Here is an 18,380-nt window from a genome sequence, read left to right as displayed (position 1 = left end):
CAGGATTTGCCGGGGTGGCAACGCGCGTCTCTTTAATGCCACCCGCTACATTAATAATGAATGCAATGCTCTTCATCTGCTTAACCCGCTGAATGGTACTTGCCCACCGGTGAAGCTCCGTTTCGTTTAATGATATTAGATCATTAAGGATGAATGCCGCAGTTTCGGCGTAGCTGTTGGCATTAAGAAGATCCACGAAGACTTGGATTGTGGCAATATTCACCCAGTTGTTGCCGGTAAGGGTCGCCAGGTCTGAAGGTAGTGTTGCTTTGCCAAGAACGACTTTTCCGTCATTCTGGGCAAATAAAAGCTTATTAAAGTCGTCCAAAATACCTGGTGGTGCACACTGTTCGTTAGGTGGTTGAGGTGTCATTCTTAGCCACTGCATCTCTTGATTGACTTGCCGAGAGATATCCCTTAGCAAATGGATTTTCAATAACGTTTCCAGTGACGACTTTGTGTAGGTACCAACGGAACAGGTGATAGCTGCATATTTTGCACTCATAAATGTGTGCAGCATATGCTCACAATTGGACTTAGAAGGAATTTGTGATACCGTACTGACGTCAGTGATACGATCTGGGGTTTTAGAATGAAGGGTGTGAGCCCCAGAGGCAGCAATTGTCGGAAAGGAGATATTGGCTAAAGAGCCTCTGCTAGTTGAGTGGAACCTGTTGTTGACGATGATCTCCTACAAAAATAACAAAACAAATTGCACCATACAATCGTTTCTTGTTTTATAACTCCATTCTATGACTAGAATTTTATTGATATTTACTTATTTAGGCTATCTTGATTTTTATTGATTAAGATGAGATGTTCATTTGCTACTATTGTGTATGCTATTATTGATGTTATTTCTTAATATCATCTTCTTCTCTCATCATCATTACTATTATCATTATTATTATTACACTGTTTTATTTTTCTTATTTAAAAATGCAGTTAGGACTGGAAAAGCCTCGTTCGTATTCTCCGCTTTTTCCACACGCACGCACCACGCGCCACGCGCCACGCGTCACACGCGCGTCGGCAAATCCTCTAACCCCTGCCACGAAATACATAATTTAATGTGATATTTACCTTCAGTACTGGATCTATAGCTTTGAGGGGTGCTCTCGATAAAGCAAAAGATTTCTTTTTCCTTTTGTTAACTAGAAGAGAAAATTGAGCAACTGCATGAACGCCTAATTACGCCCGTGTAGATCGTGGATAACAAAAATTAAAACCGGCAAGCGAGGAAAGATCATCTTACCTTTTGTTGTTCTCAAGCTCATCTTCGAAAGAAAAAATTAACAGACAGGGGGACTATGTAGTGAAGCAAGTCGAGCAAGCTGTTCCAAGATCTTCTAAAGCTGAATCAAATACAAGTTTGGCGCGCTTTTCCCGCCTAACTTAGCAGCCACGCTTGACTCCCTGTTGACCTGAAAGGTTATGCAGCGTGATTTGACAGATTTTCTGAAGCGATCAGCAATCGCTTTTATAAAAAAAAAAGAGATAAAGCCAGACAAATAACAATTATTGTAGTTCTTGTGTAATCAGTTAAGCTTAATTTACCAGCAAAACTGATAGAGACTCTTGCTTACAGAATGTTTTCATGTCACGTATTACAAGTAAGCATTGTCCCGACGAAATCAAAGATAACGTGACTCTCAGTCATTGCGCAATTTACCCAGTTTGTACTGTTTTTTTTTTTTTTTTTAGTAGGTTACAGTGTGGCTTTAGCAGATCCTGTTTGTAGAAATAAACTAGTTTTCTTGTTTTTTCGTCCTGTGTAATACAGTGATGCGTGTCAAAGTATTGCCACCGTAAATGTCGCATTCGGAGCCATCAGCAGTAGTAGGGAGGGAGGGTATGATTTCAGGTTAGAATCGCTCCGGAAGACGATTAACTAAGTAACAGCTGTGTGCGATTTTTTTAGCTCATAATCTACTCATGTCTACTGTAGAGAAAAAGGGGGGCTTTAAAGTTAAACTTAACAATCAGCGTAATTTATCGATCGACAGTACTGACTTTGTTTCTCTGTTCAGTGCAAAAAACCGCACGTGACGGCTAATCAACGATCGGAGCTATTCCTGTACAGCGGTTAAATACAGGAATCGCTCCCGAGTACGAAGTTGTGTCTGTCGCCTTCTGTCCACGCAAACGATTGATTTTACGCGATGTAAGTAGAAATTTGCCCGCCTTTATTGCTTTTTGAATTATATATACACATATCCGCGACTTTGGCGATTTCGGCGGCAATGAACAAAACAAGAGATAAACGCGAGTGGTGTGAGCTAAATATAAATACTAGAAACAATACATGATACACGAAACCTTCGAGTGAAGTGAAAAGTGCCACAATGAGTAAAGCGTTAACTTATTAACTGATTACTATTTTTATCATCCAATTACAGGTCGGAGCCATTCCTGTATTTAGCCGCTAGTCCGCCATTGTGCTGAGTGACCTGGCTATATTGAATTTCAATGCCAATGAGGTCCTGGTGACGAGGAACGAACTATTACTTCCGGTCATTGGCTGTCATTACTTCCTTGTTCGATGTAGTTCTCCATCTAGCCATGATCTAGCTGATCCGTGAATCTATTACAGAAGAAATAACCGTAAAAAGGCAAAAGTGCTAGACTGAGAGTACTAGTCTTTCTTGCATCCTCCAAAAATAATAAATAAATAATATAACCGCAAAGAAACTTGGTACTTTAGTATTAATTTTGTTTTTTCCGCTTTGCGCTTCAGCAAAACATGAACCGAGGAATTGAGTAAACGTGACCGGAATATTTAATTTATTTCAGTTGTGACAATGATACTTTTTTCTGCTCGAGGCTAATCAAATCTGACTGATTTTGTCTAATAAATGACGACATTTTAAACGCTGTGCATCCGTTGTTCAAATGGTGGATAACGTTTTCCGCAATCCAGTCGGTAAGTGTTAACAAACCACACTGCGCTATCCACTGCATAGAAGTTTATCCGGCGGATAGTGTTATCCAACCTTTAAACAACTGGGGCATGGAGTCAATGCGTATCTCTATTGTTTAACAGATCCGGCAGTGCTGAAGCTAGTGGACCAAACACAGCATGCGCTATGGAAGTCTTTTGCAGATAATCTCTTTTTCTGCCTTTGCTTTGATTACGTCACGCAACGCTGCGTAAGCTCATTCTGTTTCTGTTGTCCGAAATCATATCGGGCAGGGGTAGGTAGGGTCTCCTTTATATAAGCTCTTTATGTATTTACGGCGCCACAAATTAAAGGGTGTGTTTTTTCGAGGCGTTTTGGTGTGAAAAGGGGTTTGAGGTGAAAAGGTGTAAAATAAACCCCGATTAACCGCATGTTCTATAGATCATGGCAGTCGCCAAGACATGCTTACATTTTTTATGCGTTCTGAAGAATTGCAATTTGCTAACTGTCATCTTGCGTGACATCGCGTGACCGGCGCTTTGTCACAGACGCAACTTGAAAGTGCACTTTAGTTGGCTTTTATTTTGTACGTTCTCTTGCATTGCATTGACATCAGTTTTCAAATCTCCCTGACGAGTTTTCCCAGAAAAAAAAAAAAAACATTTTCCCTGACCTGACTAAATAAAACCAAACTGACAGATATAGCAGTGGTCCCAAGCGTCCAGCTTTCAATGGTATAAAATCAGAGTTGTTAAAATTTTAATTTTCCGGACTTCATTTCGAAATATTGAAATTCCCTGACTTCTCCTAACCTTCAAGAATGTCATTTTTCCCTGGCCATTTTCTGACCTGTGGCAACCCTGTTATATCGTGCAGTCACTCTAAATCAGGGACATAGCTGAGATAAGAACGGGATAAGAATAAGCAAAAAAGATAAAATAACACGATATTTTCTCCCTGCTCTATTTTATTTTTTTACACTTTTACAACGATGTGTATCACAACTGCAAGTAATTATTTTGTGAGATAGCACAATTTAATGACAAATGCTGATCAGTACCCAACAGCACAAGAACTATCATAATCTGTCCAGCCTATTTTTTCTTAAAGATCTAAACCAGCAAAATCAGCTTGAAACCTACACATTACATTCTTGGCATGATAAATTAGAATCAAATTAAATTCAATTTAAACTTCGTAATGAGATCTCTCTCCATCAAACGGCCAGTCGAAAGTTATGTTTATTTTTTAAAAAAAGTTGGTTTAGTGTAAAATGTGTTTTCTTTTTAGTATTTTTCTTGCCGCTCTGTGTACTCAGGGAATACACTTTTCGAGAAAGAATTCTAAGTTAAAAAGAAAATCCAGTTACGCCCCTAAAAACCATATGCCACCCACGCCAAGCTTAAGGTCTCATTTCTTGTCGTTTTATTACTGGATAGATCTATTCCTGATTTTTCTCAGTTTGAATACTAAGTCAGGCTGACACCATAAAGTTATCCGAGCCGGTTTCTGTTGATAACCTAAGTAAACATGATGTTCGAGAACGCTGTCGTCGCGATATAATCAATTATTTCAATTCAATCCCCGGTAATCACTTTGCTGCTATCATCCTTTAGAACTAACAACTATAATTATTGTATTTATTAATTCAATTCGTTTTTGGCATATCATGTGTAAATGAAACTAATATGTGGAAATATTTGAGAAAATGAAGTTTTCTAATATCCCGCTTCTTTACTTTTAAAGGGTTTACAATAATTATTCTACTAATATGTTTTCAAAGCTTATTTTTATTGTGCAGGGCGTGTAAAGCTACGACTCCGATTTACGCGATAAATTCAGGCTGTTTCATAAAAGACTTCCACTTCATCAGGTTGAAACCTGTAGCTACCCGCCAGGAATGACTGGGCGAAGGATGATCCATAGCTGTAACCAGATGGCGGGCTGTAGGTGTATCCCAGGTTTGTGTACGAGCTTGTCCTAGTTGAGGCGTAGCTGACAATGCGAATATCGTGTCCTCCTCCAAATGTTGGTCCATAGGAAGAGCAACTGTGGATGGATTGGCTTCTGTAATAACTGTACTGCCCTGTTTGATCTAGTTTCAGTGGTTGCCAACCAGGCTTGTTAACCAAAGAGAACAGGAAGGCTGCTGAATCGTACTGCCACCGACAACTGTAGCCTAATTAGAAAAACAAAGTAGAAAAAAAATGTCATAATTTATATGATCATAAATAACACTTTGGACCGCTTCGCATCGAACGCATTACATAAGGTTACTGTAGACTGCTGGAAAACATTTCACCATAATTTTTCATCTTGGTACGATATCTTGTTCCCTTGAAATTTGTCTCAAGTTTTCAATTAAGGTTAACGATCCGATTAGGTTTTTTAAGAAATCGATACCTCTTTCAGAGTTCTAAAATGAATTCACGTGTCGGATTCATTTACTGGCGGATACCCAGAAATGCAAAACTGATTATCAGCTGGAAGTCGATAAAGGGAAATATACCGCCCTAGCAATTGTTTTAAAAGCTGATGTTTCGAGCGTTAGCCCTTTGGAACTTTGCTTCGACAAAGGGCTAACGCTTAACAGTTTAGCTTTTCAAAATTCGCTACGGCGGTTTATTTACCTTAATTAACTTCCAGTTAATAATCAAGTAAGTGTTTCTTTTGCACGCCGCAGCATAAAAGTTTCTTTACCAAGTAAAGATACTCGACGCAGCGTGATTCACTCAAAACCCAATTAAATGCTAACAAATATTTAAACAGCGAGCAGTCTCTTTATTTTGATCACTGTGTGTGACTCGAGTCACTCATCAGATTAATAAAAAAATTGATTTCACGCATTCTAATTCAGCCTTGATTATGGTGGTACAAGTTTTGGTACAAGTTAGTTTTGGCCAGACCTGCTTGTAATAATAAACAAAAATCATGGTCACATGGTTGACATATCAAAATTTACGCAAGGGTTGAATAAACAACTACTGAACGTTGCAGCATTAAAGAGAAATTCCGCTTTTCAAATTTCAGAAAAAAACTCAAGGGAGGGTGGAATCCACAACACCCTCCCTTTGCTATTGTGCTATTGTATTAATAAATGCACTAGTCGAATACCGTAAAATTCCGGTTATAAGCCCTCCCGCTTATAAGCCCCCCCGGTTATAGGCCCATTATCCTGGAAACAAAAAAATACATCCGATTATAAGCCCCCCCCCCCCCGGATATAAGCCCCCCTCTGCCGGAAGACAGTACTGAACAAGGCTAAATGTTGCTTTATTATGCGTTTTTAACTTAAAAAGGTATTTCCATCAACACTCCCGTGGCTTGTTTCGAAACGTTTTTTTCATTCCGCTTATAAGCCCTCCCGGATATAAGCCCCTCCGCTTATAAGCCCACCCAAAACCCCTTACGAAGTTGTATAAGCCCAGGGCTTATAACCGGAATTCTACGGTATTAGGTTCGCAGCCCCTTAGTCATACTAAGTGCCATTTGGATTCCCCCTACCCCTCTTCCCTGGATGAAGTCGAATAGTAACTGACGAGAACATAACTTTTGGAACATTCTTAAAAACTGAAGGAAATTTTATTTCGTGTTAAATTATCTAACTATCTTAAAGGTGACGTTATTCTACACCAATCGTGCCTAAAAACTCTTTTTTATATAGCATGTCACAGCATTTTGGCCATTTTGTGTAGCTTTATTTATTTTACTTTTAAGTATACACATGTATTAAAGATGTATAATCATGTCACTTACTCCATGAGAGGCTGGTGTACCCGCCAAAGATATACCGACCGCCGACACGTACAATTGTCACAGTTGGTCCCTTACTGTCACACATTCCATGAAAAGTTGTTGATGCCCAGCCATCCACCGACGCTCTCCAACACCGCTTCCACTGAGACGATATGCTCTGGGCGACTGATTTTAACCAGTCGCTTAACAAGGTCAGGTATTTGTTGTTATTTCCTAAAATGGCTGAGTCTGACAATCCTCCTGTAGAATATTTTTTTAAAAGGCTATTAATAGGTAACTGAAATAGGGACTTTTAACTTAAAATCCGTTAATGGTTTCAATAGTTTTCAAAAAAAAATATTTAAATGACCCTAATATTTTCATGGCAATATATTTAGAACTACTGTGCTTATTGCAGGCACTGTATATAGCATTGGTAAATAGAAAAGAAACTTGTTAAAAATTCCTATTGGTTAAACACGTAATTTAACTGACCTGCATATGGATATATTTTACCACACTCAAATCCATTTCCACTGTATCCTTGGTTACAGGTGCACGAGAATGAACCTCGCGAATTCACACATGTGGCAAACTGATGACACATCTCTCTGTCGCACTCATTTAGGTCTGTTAAGTAAACAAAATAATAATAAAAAATATATAACACGGTTTAACATTCTTCGAGTATGTGTACACATTCTTTTTTTCCTGATAATTAATCTGAATATCCATTTCCGGAAAGAACCTTATAGTTTCTGATCGCTTGTTTGCTTGATCATTTTCACGCGTTCGCTCAGTCACTCCGTTGTTTTCTTAATTTCTCACTTGATTTTTCCCTAGATCATTCCTTCACTCTTTAGCCGCATTGGTACTTTATTTATTTACCTTTTACTTATGTTTTTTTGTTTATTTATTTGTTTATTACCCACCTTTCTTACAAGTATACTGATGACAGTCGCTGCACTTCACGTCATTCCACTCGTAGTTCATCTTCAAACCAAGGGCGTGAACACAATCTTCTCCTCTGTAATTATTAGGCTGGTTCCTCGCCCAAGCTGTAAAGTTCGCCCGTCCAACATCCGCCCAAGTGAAGTCACCTTCTGTTGATCTGTCGTTCAATCCCAGCCACGCTTTCTCGCCATTATGTCTGTGTTGGATGTAAACATTTTCCTCATTGCTGTTTACATCAACAAGAACGGAGTTCGCTTGCCGACATTTTGATAGCGCATTGGTCCAGTTTGTGCAGGTTTCGCTCGTGAAGTAACAGAAGCCTTTAAAATAACTCCATCCAGGTTCACAAATATCTGCGCAAATATTAAATATATTCATATGTAAGCACTTTTGTTTCTAAAGAGAGTACTAGTAGAGTTGCCTAAATTCTTTCGTTTTATTTTCAAATGTTTATACTTGTACACTCAGGCTATCAGTAAATTTATAAGCAGCCTAAAAAATAAAAGGCTAAACTTTTTAACGGTTTCATTTCCTCATAACAGTTTGCAGGCAAACTGCACAACAAACGGTTTTGACATTTTGTGTTTGTATATCTCGCTTACAACATACCATCATAATACATCTTGACTTCTACAGATACCCAGGGACAATCCGTTTGAAATCACCACATGTTATGTAGTATATACTAACCTGTAAGGATCGCATAATTCACTGACACAGGGTCATATCTGGTCTCGTACAACTCTTTAACACAGGCTCTAAATCCAGAGGCGTTCATATTCTGCAAATTAAACGCCATACCTTCTAAACGTTTGGACGTACAATCAAATTCATATCCTAACCGTGGTACAAGTGAGGGGGAGGTGGATGCCCCCTAAGATTTTCGTTTTATTACTACACAGATAAATTAGTTTGCACTGGATAGAAAGGCCCTCCCCGTTCCCCCTTTCGTCCGACGTTGAACAATTAAATTCACGTTTTATGCAATTTGGCCATTGGAAATATTGGAAGTGAAAGACGACCAAAAAGGTCAGTTGACTTATCACTCTTAGCGTCCAAAATCCAGATACTGTTTGAAGGGAACAAAACATGCAAACAGCTTTTCTCAGTTCAATTGAGAAAGTTCAATTGAGAAACCTCGAGCCAAGTGGCACACACTGCCGGAGCTTATTCCGGTTTCGATAGCATTAAGCAGCTAGGAATATTTCTTCTTCCCCCAGGATGGGATGATAGTCCATCGCTGGGTATCAAATAGTAGCATTATTTCGGGGGTACCCATTTATACACCTGGGTGGAGGGAGGCACTATGAGAGTAGGTAAAGTGTCTTGCCCAAAAACACAACACAGTGACTCAGGCCAGGTCTCGAACACGGAACGTCAGTTCCGGAGTCCGGCGCTAACCATAAGTCTACTGCGCCTGCCATAACTGCAAGATAATTGATAAATTGGTACTCAAATAAAAACCTCACTGAGGCCAGACTTATAGAAAAGCCGATTTCACTTCAAGGAGCAGATAATATAGCCTGCTATGCCTGCAACAATGGAAATAGTGGACGTCTTTGCACCGGCTAATATACATGTAATACTGGACCAAAATAAAACCGTACAGCATCGAAAAATTAACGTTAATCATTTGTTTTGTAATCAGAAACAAACAAGACAACTGTGCTTTTAATCGTCGTTTTACTTAGTTTTTTGAGTTTTAATTTTTTAGTCGACCGTGATCACTTTTAATAATCAGTTTTCAATGTTGCGTTATAAGGTAATTTACCTCGATCCACGTGGTAATACCGTTGTGAACTGGTGCCAAGTTTCCGCTGGCGTTTGTGCTGTGATTGGCTGATATCAGGACTGATGGTGTTATGTTATAACTTCGTGTAAACTGAACAAACTATAAAATAAAGCAAACTACTATGAATACTCTATTACACCACAAGTCCTCTTTTTAGCTCCCAGCCGCCTATCTAATAGCCCTTCGTCCTTCTATTTAAACCCTCCGACCTTCCGCCAACACCCCGGGGAAAAGGCTAGAACTCCGCGAGGAGCTCAAGTATTTACTGCTCAACTGTTTACTGCAGTTTTAGTTCAGTCGTCCGAACCGTTTTCCTCGTTAATCGCAAATCATTTACTACATGATCGTACAATTGACAGGAATAATTCAAATATAAATGTTTCTGTATCTAGAAGTTCGAATTCCTTGTTATCCGAAGATCTGTAACTTTACCTCACAGTAAGCGTTGTTGTTTTCATCTGTTGGTGGGTTTGTGTTTGGAAACTTCACAGAGCCATGTTCAGTGAATAGTAGCTTGTGTAGTTTAGCAAAGGCCATCCAGTTCTGCAAATAAAATGCGGGAATGGCAATGATAGAGTAGTTATTACCTGATTGTATTCTTTACTGCTTTGGTTAAGTGTTGCCATGCTTTCGGATTGGTTTAAAAATCTCGCGCCACTTTTTCAACCAATCAGAACTTACATACGTTTCCCACGCATCGTGTTAAGGTAAGGTAAGGAAAAGTCTGCTTCGAGCCTAGTGGCCCATACAGCCGGAGCTTATCCCGGTTTCCGTAGCATAAGGCGACTAGGAGTATTGCTACTCCCCCCCCTGGATGGGATGCTAGTCCATCGCAGGGTTACCCCCCAGCAGTAAATTCGCCGGTACCCATTTATACACCTGGGTGGAGAGAGGCACTGTGAGAGTAAAGTGTCTTGCCCAAGAACACAACGCAGCGCCCCGGCCAGGCCTCGAACCCGGGCCGTTCGACTCGGAGGCGAGTGCGCTAACCATTAGGCCACCGCGCCTCCCACAAGCATCGTGTTAGGTACATATATCTGCTACAAGTTTTCATTGGTTCCCGTGATTATCTGTGCCCTTAGTGTTAGTTAGTGTGCTAGTTTTAAATTTATAAATGTAATTCTTAATTTTTAGTATAGTAGGTCCACATCAGCCCTTTGGCTGCCTTTTTACCCAACCTACTCATCAAATAAAGTATGTATGTATGTATGTATGTATGTATGTAAAATTTGAACCATTTACAGACTTCAATAAAGTTAGTGAAATCTCAGTAAAATGTCTACATTCTCCTTGTAAATTGCAATCTCTGTAAATGTGCACACTTACAGAGATTTTGTAAACTACATAAAAAGTCCGTAGATTTCAGCACTTTTTCTTCGTTGAAATCTCATAAAATGTCTATGAAATGTTGCTACTTTTCTTGTAAATTTGGTGCAAAATTTACAGAGATTCTGTGACATATATATAAATCTCTGTAAATTAACCGTAAAATCTCCACGTTTTCTCTGTAAAAAAAGTGGGGGATAAAATCTCTGTAAAAGCGAAATTACAAAATCTCAATAGAATCTCTGAAAAAAGTGAACGAAAGTCATTGCATAAAATGTCAGTAAAATATGAACAAAATAACTACATAAAATGTATCACAAAAGTACACACAATGTCTATAAAATGTATACATTTTATTGCAATAAATCTCTGTAAAACGTCCACATTTTCCCTGTAAAATCAACATGGAAAAGCAAGAAGCGTATGTGAAATATAGCATATAATCTCAATAAAATCTCTGTAAAATCATTGCATAAAATGTCAGTGAAATGTACACAAATTAACTACACAGAATGTTCTTAAAAAGTACAGGAAATGTCTACAAAAAGGATATACTTCATTGCAATAAATCTTAATAAAATGTTGACATTTTCTCTGTAAAATCAACAGGAAAAAAAAAGCATTTGTAATATGAACAACTCTAAAAGTTGAATACAAAATTTAACAGTTCATGTTTAAATGCCACTGGTATGGTAACATGGCAAAGAATTCATGTTGATTTCGATTTAAAACATACATCTTTGAATAATACTTTTGCTTTGGAATACAAGCAATATTCGGGGGAAAAAGAACTCGCTTGAATGGCCGACATGTCAACTAGACGATGTTTGCTCGCTGCTTCTACATGTATGGTTAACAATGGGTAATTAAAATCTCGAGAGAAGTTAGAGCCGTGAACTTGCAGTTTTTTCAAGCGTTTCGCGAGACGAGAATCTCGTCTCGCGAGAGGGTGGTAACTTACTTTTGAGTGGTACTGTAATAACCAGTTAGCCAGAGACCAAAAGGAAAAAGGTGGAGTATCCATGTTACAGAGGTGTGTCTTGCAGAGGTAGAGACTGAGTGAAGTATTTTTGTCTATTTAAGACCATGTGAACAGTCTGTAATAGGGAGATGTATGCATTATAGATGTGCTCATAAGTTCAACTGTATTGACCTAAATTATTACAGTCCAAATTCTTTTTTACAGAAACCTTTAAAATATGAACACCTCCCCAAAAGGGTACAGCTCAACTGAAAGAGGCAAAATTGATATGAACTCTTCAAATTGTACCTCTGTAATGGGCACCTCCATAACATGGACACTTTTTCAAGGACTGTTGTGTACATGAAGCAGGTTGTCATTATAACAACAGTTATCCTCTTTCATAGTTACATGTACAGTGTATGTTACCATACCAGCAGTACATACATGTATGGTAAAAGTATAGGAATTTAATTCAATTACTGTAAAATAAAAAAGGTATTACTGTACATTCATTTTGTGTAACACAAATTATAACTAAATACAGTTGAATCCCTATAACTCGAACCCTCAGTAACTCGAACGTCCCGCTAACTCTAACCTTTTCTGATTTCCCTCCAGGCCGATTTCTTAATAATTTTACCCTCGATAACTCGAACTCCCGATATCTCGAACCTTTTTCGATTTCCCTACCCTACTCTACTTATGTCCAGGCTATAAAATATTATTTACATGTATATAAATGACAGCTCATCATCATTCAGTAGCCATGACCATCTACAGTTTGTTTGGTCACCTCTGTTGCATCAAAATTGAGAACTTCGTATGTATGTTAATGCATATTTTTTAACTTACATAACAACAACACTTTAAACCAGTGTAGGTGTTTGTGCCAGTGATGAAGCTGGACTCTGTTCTATCTTTAGCCAACACGTTTACAAAAAATACTGATGGTGGTAAAAAATAAAGATGGTAAATTTCAAGCTCGGTGATAAATAGTTAAGAAATTATTCAACATGACACGAGCGAGGGACAAAGAAAAACTCTGAGTCCCCGACAGGAATCGAACCCATGGCCTCCCCCAACCGGTGTCTGGGAGGCCATGGGTTCGATTCCCGTCGGGGACTCAGAGTTTTTATTTGTCCCACGCTCATGTCATGTTGAATAATTTCTTCACTGGTGATGTTTTGTCAATGTTCATTCACTATTCAAGGACAGTACATGTAAAGGTAATATACAAAGGTAATAAAACAAATCAAGCATTTATATATATGTACATAGTAGACAATTTGGCCTCCTGAACATGTAGCTTGATGCCTTATTTCTTTTCACTTTGCCATGTTGCAAACGTGCATGGTCATGCCCTTTTCTGTGGTGAACAGAAAAAAATACTGTTAGTTAACTGCACACAAAGGGCCAATGTTCTAAACAGAACAAGTAAGCAAAATTACACCAACAGAGTAGGTGACAATAATTATTAGACCAACAGCTAAGATAGTTGTAATGTAATTAACATTTTTAAATTTAAGTATTTACAAATAAAATATAAATATGACATAAAGTATCTGACACTAAGGCACTGTTCACACACTCATTTGTATCCATACTGCCTTTGAACTGGGTACGGGTACGCCTTTGCTTTAAACAGCCCTGACAGGTGCAGGGATGTAGCTAAGAAAACACTAATCATCAACAAGCCCAGCTGGCTTTTCTGGCCTTGGGAGCTCTACAAGTTTACCCATTTGCAAGTCTTTGTTTTCATGTGAAACTTCAGCCGATTTTAAGTTCTCTTTCAGCTGGTAAATTTAGCCGGCAGCCGGCCCTTAATAACATCCCTGGGATGTTGAAACAGCATTGTTTTGAAAATGCTGAGAAAGTGTTCTCAAAAATTATGGTTTCATTGGTCTGTAACAGCAAAACCGCTCTATTTAAAAAAAAGGATCGTTGTGTTTTGGTGTGAAATTGGCTGGCTCCTAAAAAGTAAATATGGCAAACCACAGAGTGTACTGCTTGCTTATACACTGTACACTTGGAAAATGGTTTGATTGGTTTCCTGTGAACAGTTTAAAGCCATATAGCTTTTGATAGGTCATGCATATGTAAATCCCTGTTGATTAGAAACCGCATCTGTGTAAACAATGCCTCAATCTTATGTGCAGTTACCATAATATAAACAAATCAAAAAATGAACCAGGACATAAGGGTTGATTTGGTAGCTTGAGTAAAAACAAAGACTCTTAAAATAATAAATAATTATTTTACTAATACAATAAGGTGCAAAAAAATAAAGGAACTGTAATTGTAATATGAACAAAACAATTAAACCAGCACATTTAATCTAAAAAATATAGAGAGGATATGCTGAAATATACATGTAACATTTTTCCCTAGTAACATGCAGCACAAAACCTATAGTTGATGTTTGACGGATATTGCAATAAACGGGGAGGTGTGGTTGACTTAATCCCAGATCATGCAATCCAGGTTTGAGCTCTAGCTGGGGTAGCAGTATTCTTTTCTTGGCACAAAAACACAATATTGGGATAACTGAACATATGTATCTGCTATTATTAAAAACAAGCCATGCTATATTCCAATTTCTGAGTTTTGACTAGTTAATAGGCAATAGAATTTTCAATATGAGCTCATATACAATGTACTGTGGACCACAAAATATGGTGGGTGTATGCATTGACGAGAACAACCCGGCCGGGACCTCAAATATTTCATTTCTTTTGGTGTTTAGAATAAAACAACAGTTCCACTCGTACTTGTTGAATATGAGTTAGTTGTAGCCAACTGATATTCAACACATGCTAGTGGAATGACTTCTAATCAACAATTGGATTTCGAAACACAATTGAAGCAAGAAGAAAGGTGTATTTTAAGAGATAAACTTCAGTAAATGCCAGGACTTGAGCTCTGAGGACTCAGCCAGGGCTAGGGACTCAAGTCAGAACTATTTTTTAGTGTTTGAACAGTGTGAAACTGTATTAAAAAGTCCTTGTTGTTATGATGTTGTAATCTTTACACTATTTATAGTAGTAGTGACCTAAACAACAAATAAAAGCTAACCAGTCCTGAGCTCGAGTCCTGGCTCAAATCCTAGCTCCTAGCTGAAGTCTTTTGTTTTATTAAAAATGCCAAAAGAATTGCAATATTTGAGCTCCCTAGCTATTTTCGTTGACGCGTATCCGCTGCCAAATTTGTGGCCAATGGTATTATGAGCTCATATACTATAGCCTGTTAACCAATCAAAACGCAGGAATAGCCGATTCCCTCTATAGCGCGCGCCTGCAGGGAATCACGGTAGTTGTATTCATCAAACCATGCACGAGACTCAGCAACGCGCATTGTTGCTGAGTCTCGCGCATGGTTTGATGAATACAACTACCGTGATTCCCTGCAGGCGCGCGCTATAGAGGGAATCGGCTATTGCAATATACCATTGCTAGTTTTTAATAATATGGAATATCCCACGAGCCACTTGTATTTTGGCGGTATACACACAAGCCTTTAGGCGAGTGTGTATATGAAGAAAATACAAGTGACAAGTGGGATTTTCCACAGTATACCACTAGAAAGTGTTGTGTAACTATTTTATACATGTACCATGCCATATAGAAAATACGCTTACAAAATTTCGTCGAGATTAAGATCGCGGCACACAATGGGAAGGTTAGGTTGAATACCGTCGAATAAACAATGGCTTTCTTGTATTCTGATTGGCTGTATTTCCTATGGCATGGTATAGAAGCTCACATGCCATTGCATGTAAACCAATCAAATCAAATCTCAGAAATTGCAACATAGGTACCCTGGCTGGTTGTTATGATTCATGTCGAAAAAAAGAAGGATAAAATCTTCTATAATACTTTCTACAGGGAAAGATTTTCGTACTGAATTTCAATTTTCCTTATAAAAAAGTCTTACATGTAAGCCTTACATTTTATCTCCCTCATACATGTGCACGAACTTTTCAAAGGGACTCACAAAATCGTAAGGTATGTACGAAGACTTCATCATCACTTAAAATAATTTATAATAGAAAGCTCATCAAGTATCTACTACATAATCTAACAAACCAAGACTTCCTACATTTATAAACGTACCTTGAAGTCCACACGAAGCAGCAAGCATTACAAAACTGAACCAGTATGGCGAAATTTAAACATGGCGGAATACTCCACTCACTGACACTCGATTTCACTCGACTCTGAGCAAAAGAAGCCTTCGGGAGTAGATTATCGTCAGAAATACCGATAACCGTCATGAAGCGAGCTTTAAACTAATAGAAAAGCGACTCGAGCATCGAATCTTCATGTATAAACATTTGTAAACGAATAAAAGTTCGTTATCATGATTATAAAACAAGCGCCAGAACCCTTCAAGCGTTTGCGCATGACCGTTTGGTACTCAGACCTCCTCCGTCCAATCGTCAAGTCTCGTTCCCAGAGCCTTCTCATTGTCCTCCGTCCGTTTGTTCGTAAGCGTATGGACGAAAAACAAAAGCGTTCGTCGAAATAAAATTTTATCTTCTTTTCAGTAAAATAGGGAAAATGTACTCAATTTTCTTTGATTTAATTAATTTAATTGTTTTTGGGGGGAGTCTTGAGGTTTTTGTCGTCATGTGTCGTAGCCATGAAGGCTACGAGCCCTACGACAAAATGAAGGGTACGACAAAAAAAAAAGACATAAATCATACATACGCTTACATAAATAATTCACACGTTTAAATGAATCGTCCATACGCATATAAATCATTCATACGCTTATATAATTTTTCTTTTCCATCGATTTCTCGAATCGTGAGTTTTGGACGCCTGTGATTTTATGGACATTTTATGAAGCCCTGTTTGTGGCAATTTATAGACATTTTATGAAGCCCCGTTTGTGCCAAGGCTCTGCCAATTTATGGACATTTTATTGACATTTTATGAAGCCCCGTTTGTGTCAATTTATGGACATTTTACGGACATTTTATAAAGCCCCGTTTGTGTCAATTTATGGACATTTTATGAACTTTTTATGAAGCCCCGTTTGTGTCAATTTATAGAGATTTTATGAAGCCCCGTTTGTGCCAATTTATGGAGATTTTATGAAGCCCCGTTTGTGCCAATTTATGGAGATTTTATGAAGCCCCGTTTGTGCCAATTTATGGAGATTTTATGAAGCCCCATTTGTGCCAATTTACGGAGATTTTATGAAGCCCCGTTTGTGCCAATTTATGGAGATTTTATGAAGCCCCATTTGTGCCAATTTATGGAGATTTTATGAAGCCCCCGTTTGTGCCAATTTATAGAGATTTTATGAAGCCCCGTTTGTGCCAATTTATGGAGATTTTATGAAGCCCCGTTTGTGCCAATTTATGGAGATTTTATGAAGCCCCATTTGTGCCAATTTACGGAGATTTTATGGCCCCCTTATTTATAGAGATTTTATGAAGCCCCGTTTGCGCCAATTTATGGAGATTTTATGAAGCCCCGTTTGTGCCAATTTATGGACATTTTATGAAGCCCCATTTGTGTCAATTTATATAGATTTTATAAAGCCCTGCATGCGTCATTTTATATTGTGTGTAGTTCATAAACATTTCTTACGTGATTCCGGTACGTGTTTCAAACGTCAGAGTGCATGTTGATTTACCGGCTTACTTTTAAACCGTGCATTGTAAGAGACTACCAGACTGGATAACTCTTAAAACCAATCTCTTTTACCCTACTTACAGGTAAATCAGCCGGCACTACGTTCTTAGTTCTTGCAATAACAAGCTGGGACCTCAAGGACGGGCATCCCCCCTTAATTAAACGCACATTAAATTATGTGGTCCGACTGCAATAGTCGAGTCTTCTAAGTTTTTTTCCCTCTTTATCCCTCTCAATATCTCTTTCTCTCTTTCGCTCTGTTTTACTGGTTTGGAGACTTGAAGATGTGAAAATTTACAGAGATTTTATGATGTTTTGCTTAGACAAATTCATTTGGTAAATTTACAGAGATTTTGTTACTTATTTTGAGAGCTTATCATTTACAGACATTTTATGTGATGATACTAAGCCCGGTAAAATCTTTGTAAATTAAGATTTACAAACATTTGTGTGAGATTTTATGAAGTCTGTAAATTTGTAGTCTTTACGTCTTATCCTTGTTGCTAGAATTTACTAACATTTTACTAACTTTCTTTTAAATACAAGACCGAAAAACCATATAAAATGTCTGTAAAATAATTTTACAAACATTTTGTCTTTAACAGGAAAAACTACGAAGTCTGTAAATTAGAGATTTACAAACATTTTATAAAGTCTGTAAATGGGTCAAATTTTCCAGTGTATATGTATGTATGTATGTATGTATGTATGTATGTATGTATGTATGTATGTATGTATGTATGTATGTATGTATGTATGTATGTATGTATGTATGTATGTATGTATGTATGTATGTATGTATGTATGTATGTATGTATGTATGTGATTTGCTAGAGTAATTACTTTGGTCTAACGACATAACGTTCAAAAGGGCTTTATGATTTGATTACCTCGTAATTAACCTTCAGTCTCAGTTCGTAGAAAAACTTATTTATCAACGATAAATGCAAAGAGGAAAGAGCTTCACAACGTTAATCCACAGCTGACCGAATATAATTTATGTCACCACAGGATACCCAGACTACCAAAATGACTACTTAAGACAGCTGCAATATAATAAGGCTAGC

At 38.0% G+C, this 18,380-nt stretch overlaps 3 protein-coding genes across 6 annotated transcripts in view; 1 reads left to right on the top strand and 2 right to left on the bottom strand.

Moving 5' to 3' along the window:
• LOC144664823 (C-type lectin domain family 4 member E-like) overlaps nucleotides 1-18,380 on the top strand; it is a 197,681-nt gene that overhangs the window by 116,467 nt on the left and 62,834 nt on the right. The window lies entirely within an intron of this gene.
• LOC144664648 (uncharacterized) overlaps nucleotides 3,858-18,380 on the bottom strand; it is a 29,809-nt gene continuing 15,286 nt past the window's right edge. For all 3 annotated transcript variants that reach the window (XM_078525816.1, XM_078525815.1, XM_078525817.1), the window contains exons 11-17: nucleotides 9,814-9,924; nucleotides 9,361-9,480; nucleotides 8,280-8,370; nucleotides 7,568-7,942; nucleotides 7,131-7,265; nucleotides 6,657-6,896; nucleotides 3,858-5,079 (exon numbers count right to left, since the gene is read on the bottom strand). In XM_078525816.1, the coding sequence (XP_078381942.1) occupies nucleotides 4,739-5,079; nucleotides 6,657-6,896; nucleotides 7,131-7,265; nucleotides 7,568-7,942; nucleotides 8,280-8,370; nucleotides 9,361-9,480; nucleotides 9,814-9,924 (1,413 nt within the window). In that variant the 3' untranslated portion in view covers nucleotides 3,858-4,738. The remainder of the gene's footprint in view (nucleotides 5,080-6,656; nucleotides 6,897-7,130; nucleotides 7,266-7,567; nucleotides 7,943-8,279; nucleotides 8,371-9,360; nucleotides 9,481-9,813; nucleotides 9,925-18,380) is intronic.
• LOC144664824 (uncharacterized) lies at nucleotides 11,040-16,263 on the bottom strand. 2 transcript variants are annotated; one of them, XM_078526049.1, is made up of 4 exons: nucleotides 15,781-16,263; nucleotides 12,946-13,037; nucleotides 12,524-12,615; nucleotides 11,040-11,301 (listed from the first exon to the last, which is right to left on the bottom strand). In XM_078526049.1, the coding sequence occupies exons 1-4, from the start codon at nucleotides 15,939-15,941 to the stop codon at nucleotides 11,188-11,190; spliced, it is 459 nt and encodes a 152-aa protein (XP_078382175.1). In that variant the 5' UTR covers nucleotides 15,942-16,263; the 3' UTR covers nucleotides 11,040-11,187. The 2 variants fall into 2 exon arrangements, 1 of the variants encoding a protein (XP_078382175.1); XR_013572853.1 differs by lacking the exon at nucleotides 12,524-12,615 and having other exon boundaries at nucleotides 15,781-16,260.

The sequence above is a fragment of the Oculina patagonica genome, chromosome 9, assembly GCF_052425735.1.
Source record: "Oculina patagonica isolate OP01 chromosome 9, crgOcupat, whole genome shotgun sequence".
Classification (NCBI taxonomy): Eukaryota; Metazoa; Cnidaria; class Anthozoa; order Scleractinia; family Oculinidae; genus Oculina; species Oculina patagonica.
Note: the sequence above shows the minus strand (reverse complement) of the source record. Positions and strands in the feature narration are given on the sequence as shown.

Excerpts from the sequence above, each read along its gene's own strand:
- LOC144664824 (XM_078526049.1), bottom strand. The coding sequence starts at position 15,941 with ATGACGGTTATCGGTATTTCTGACGATAATCTACTCCCGAAGGCTTCT. Across the intron at positions 13,038-15,780 it reads TGCTTCGTGTGGACTTCAAG|AAAAGGGCATGACCATGCAC; the intron begins GTACGTTTATAA and ends TGTTCACCACAG. Across the intron at positions 11,302-12,523 it reads GTTTAAAGTGTTGTTGTTAT|AGAAAATGTCAACATTTTAT; the intron begins GTAAGTTAAAAA and ends TTGATTTTACAG.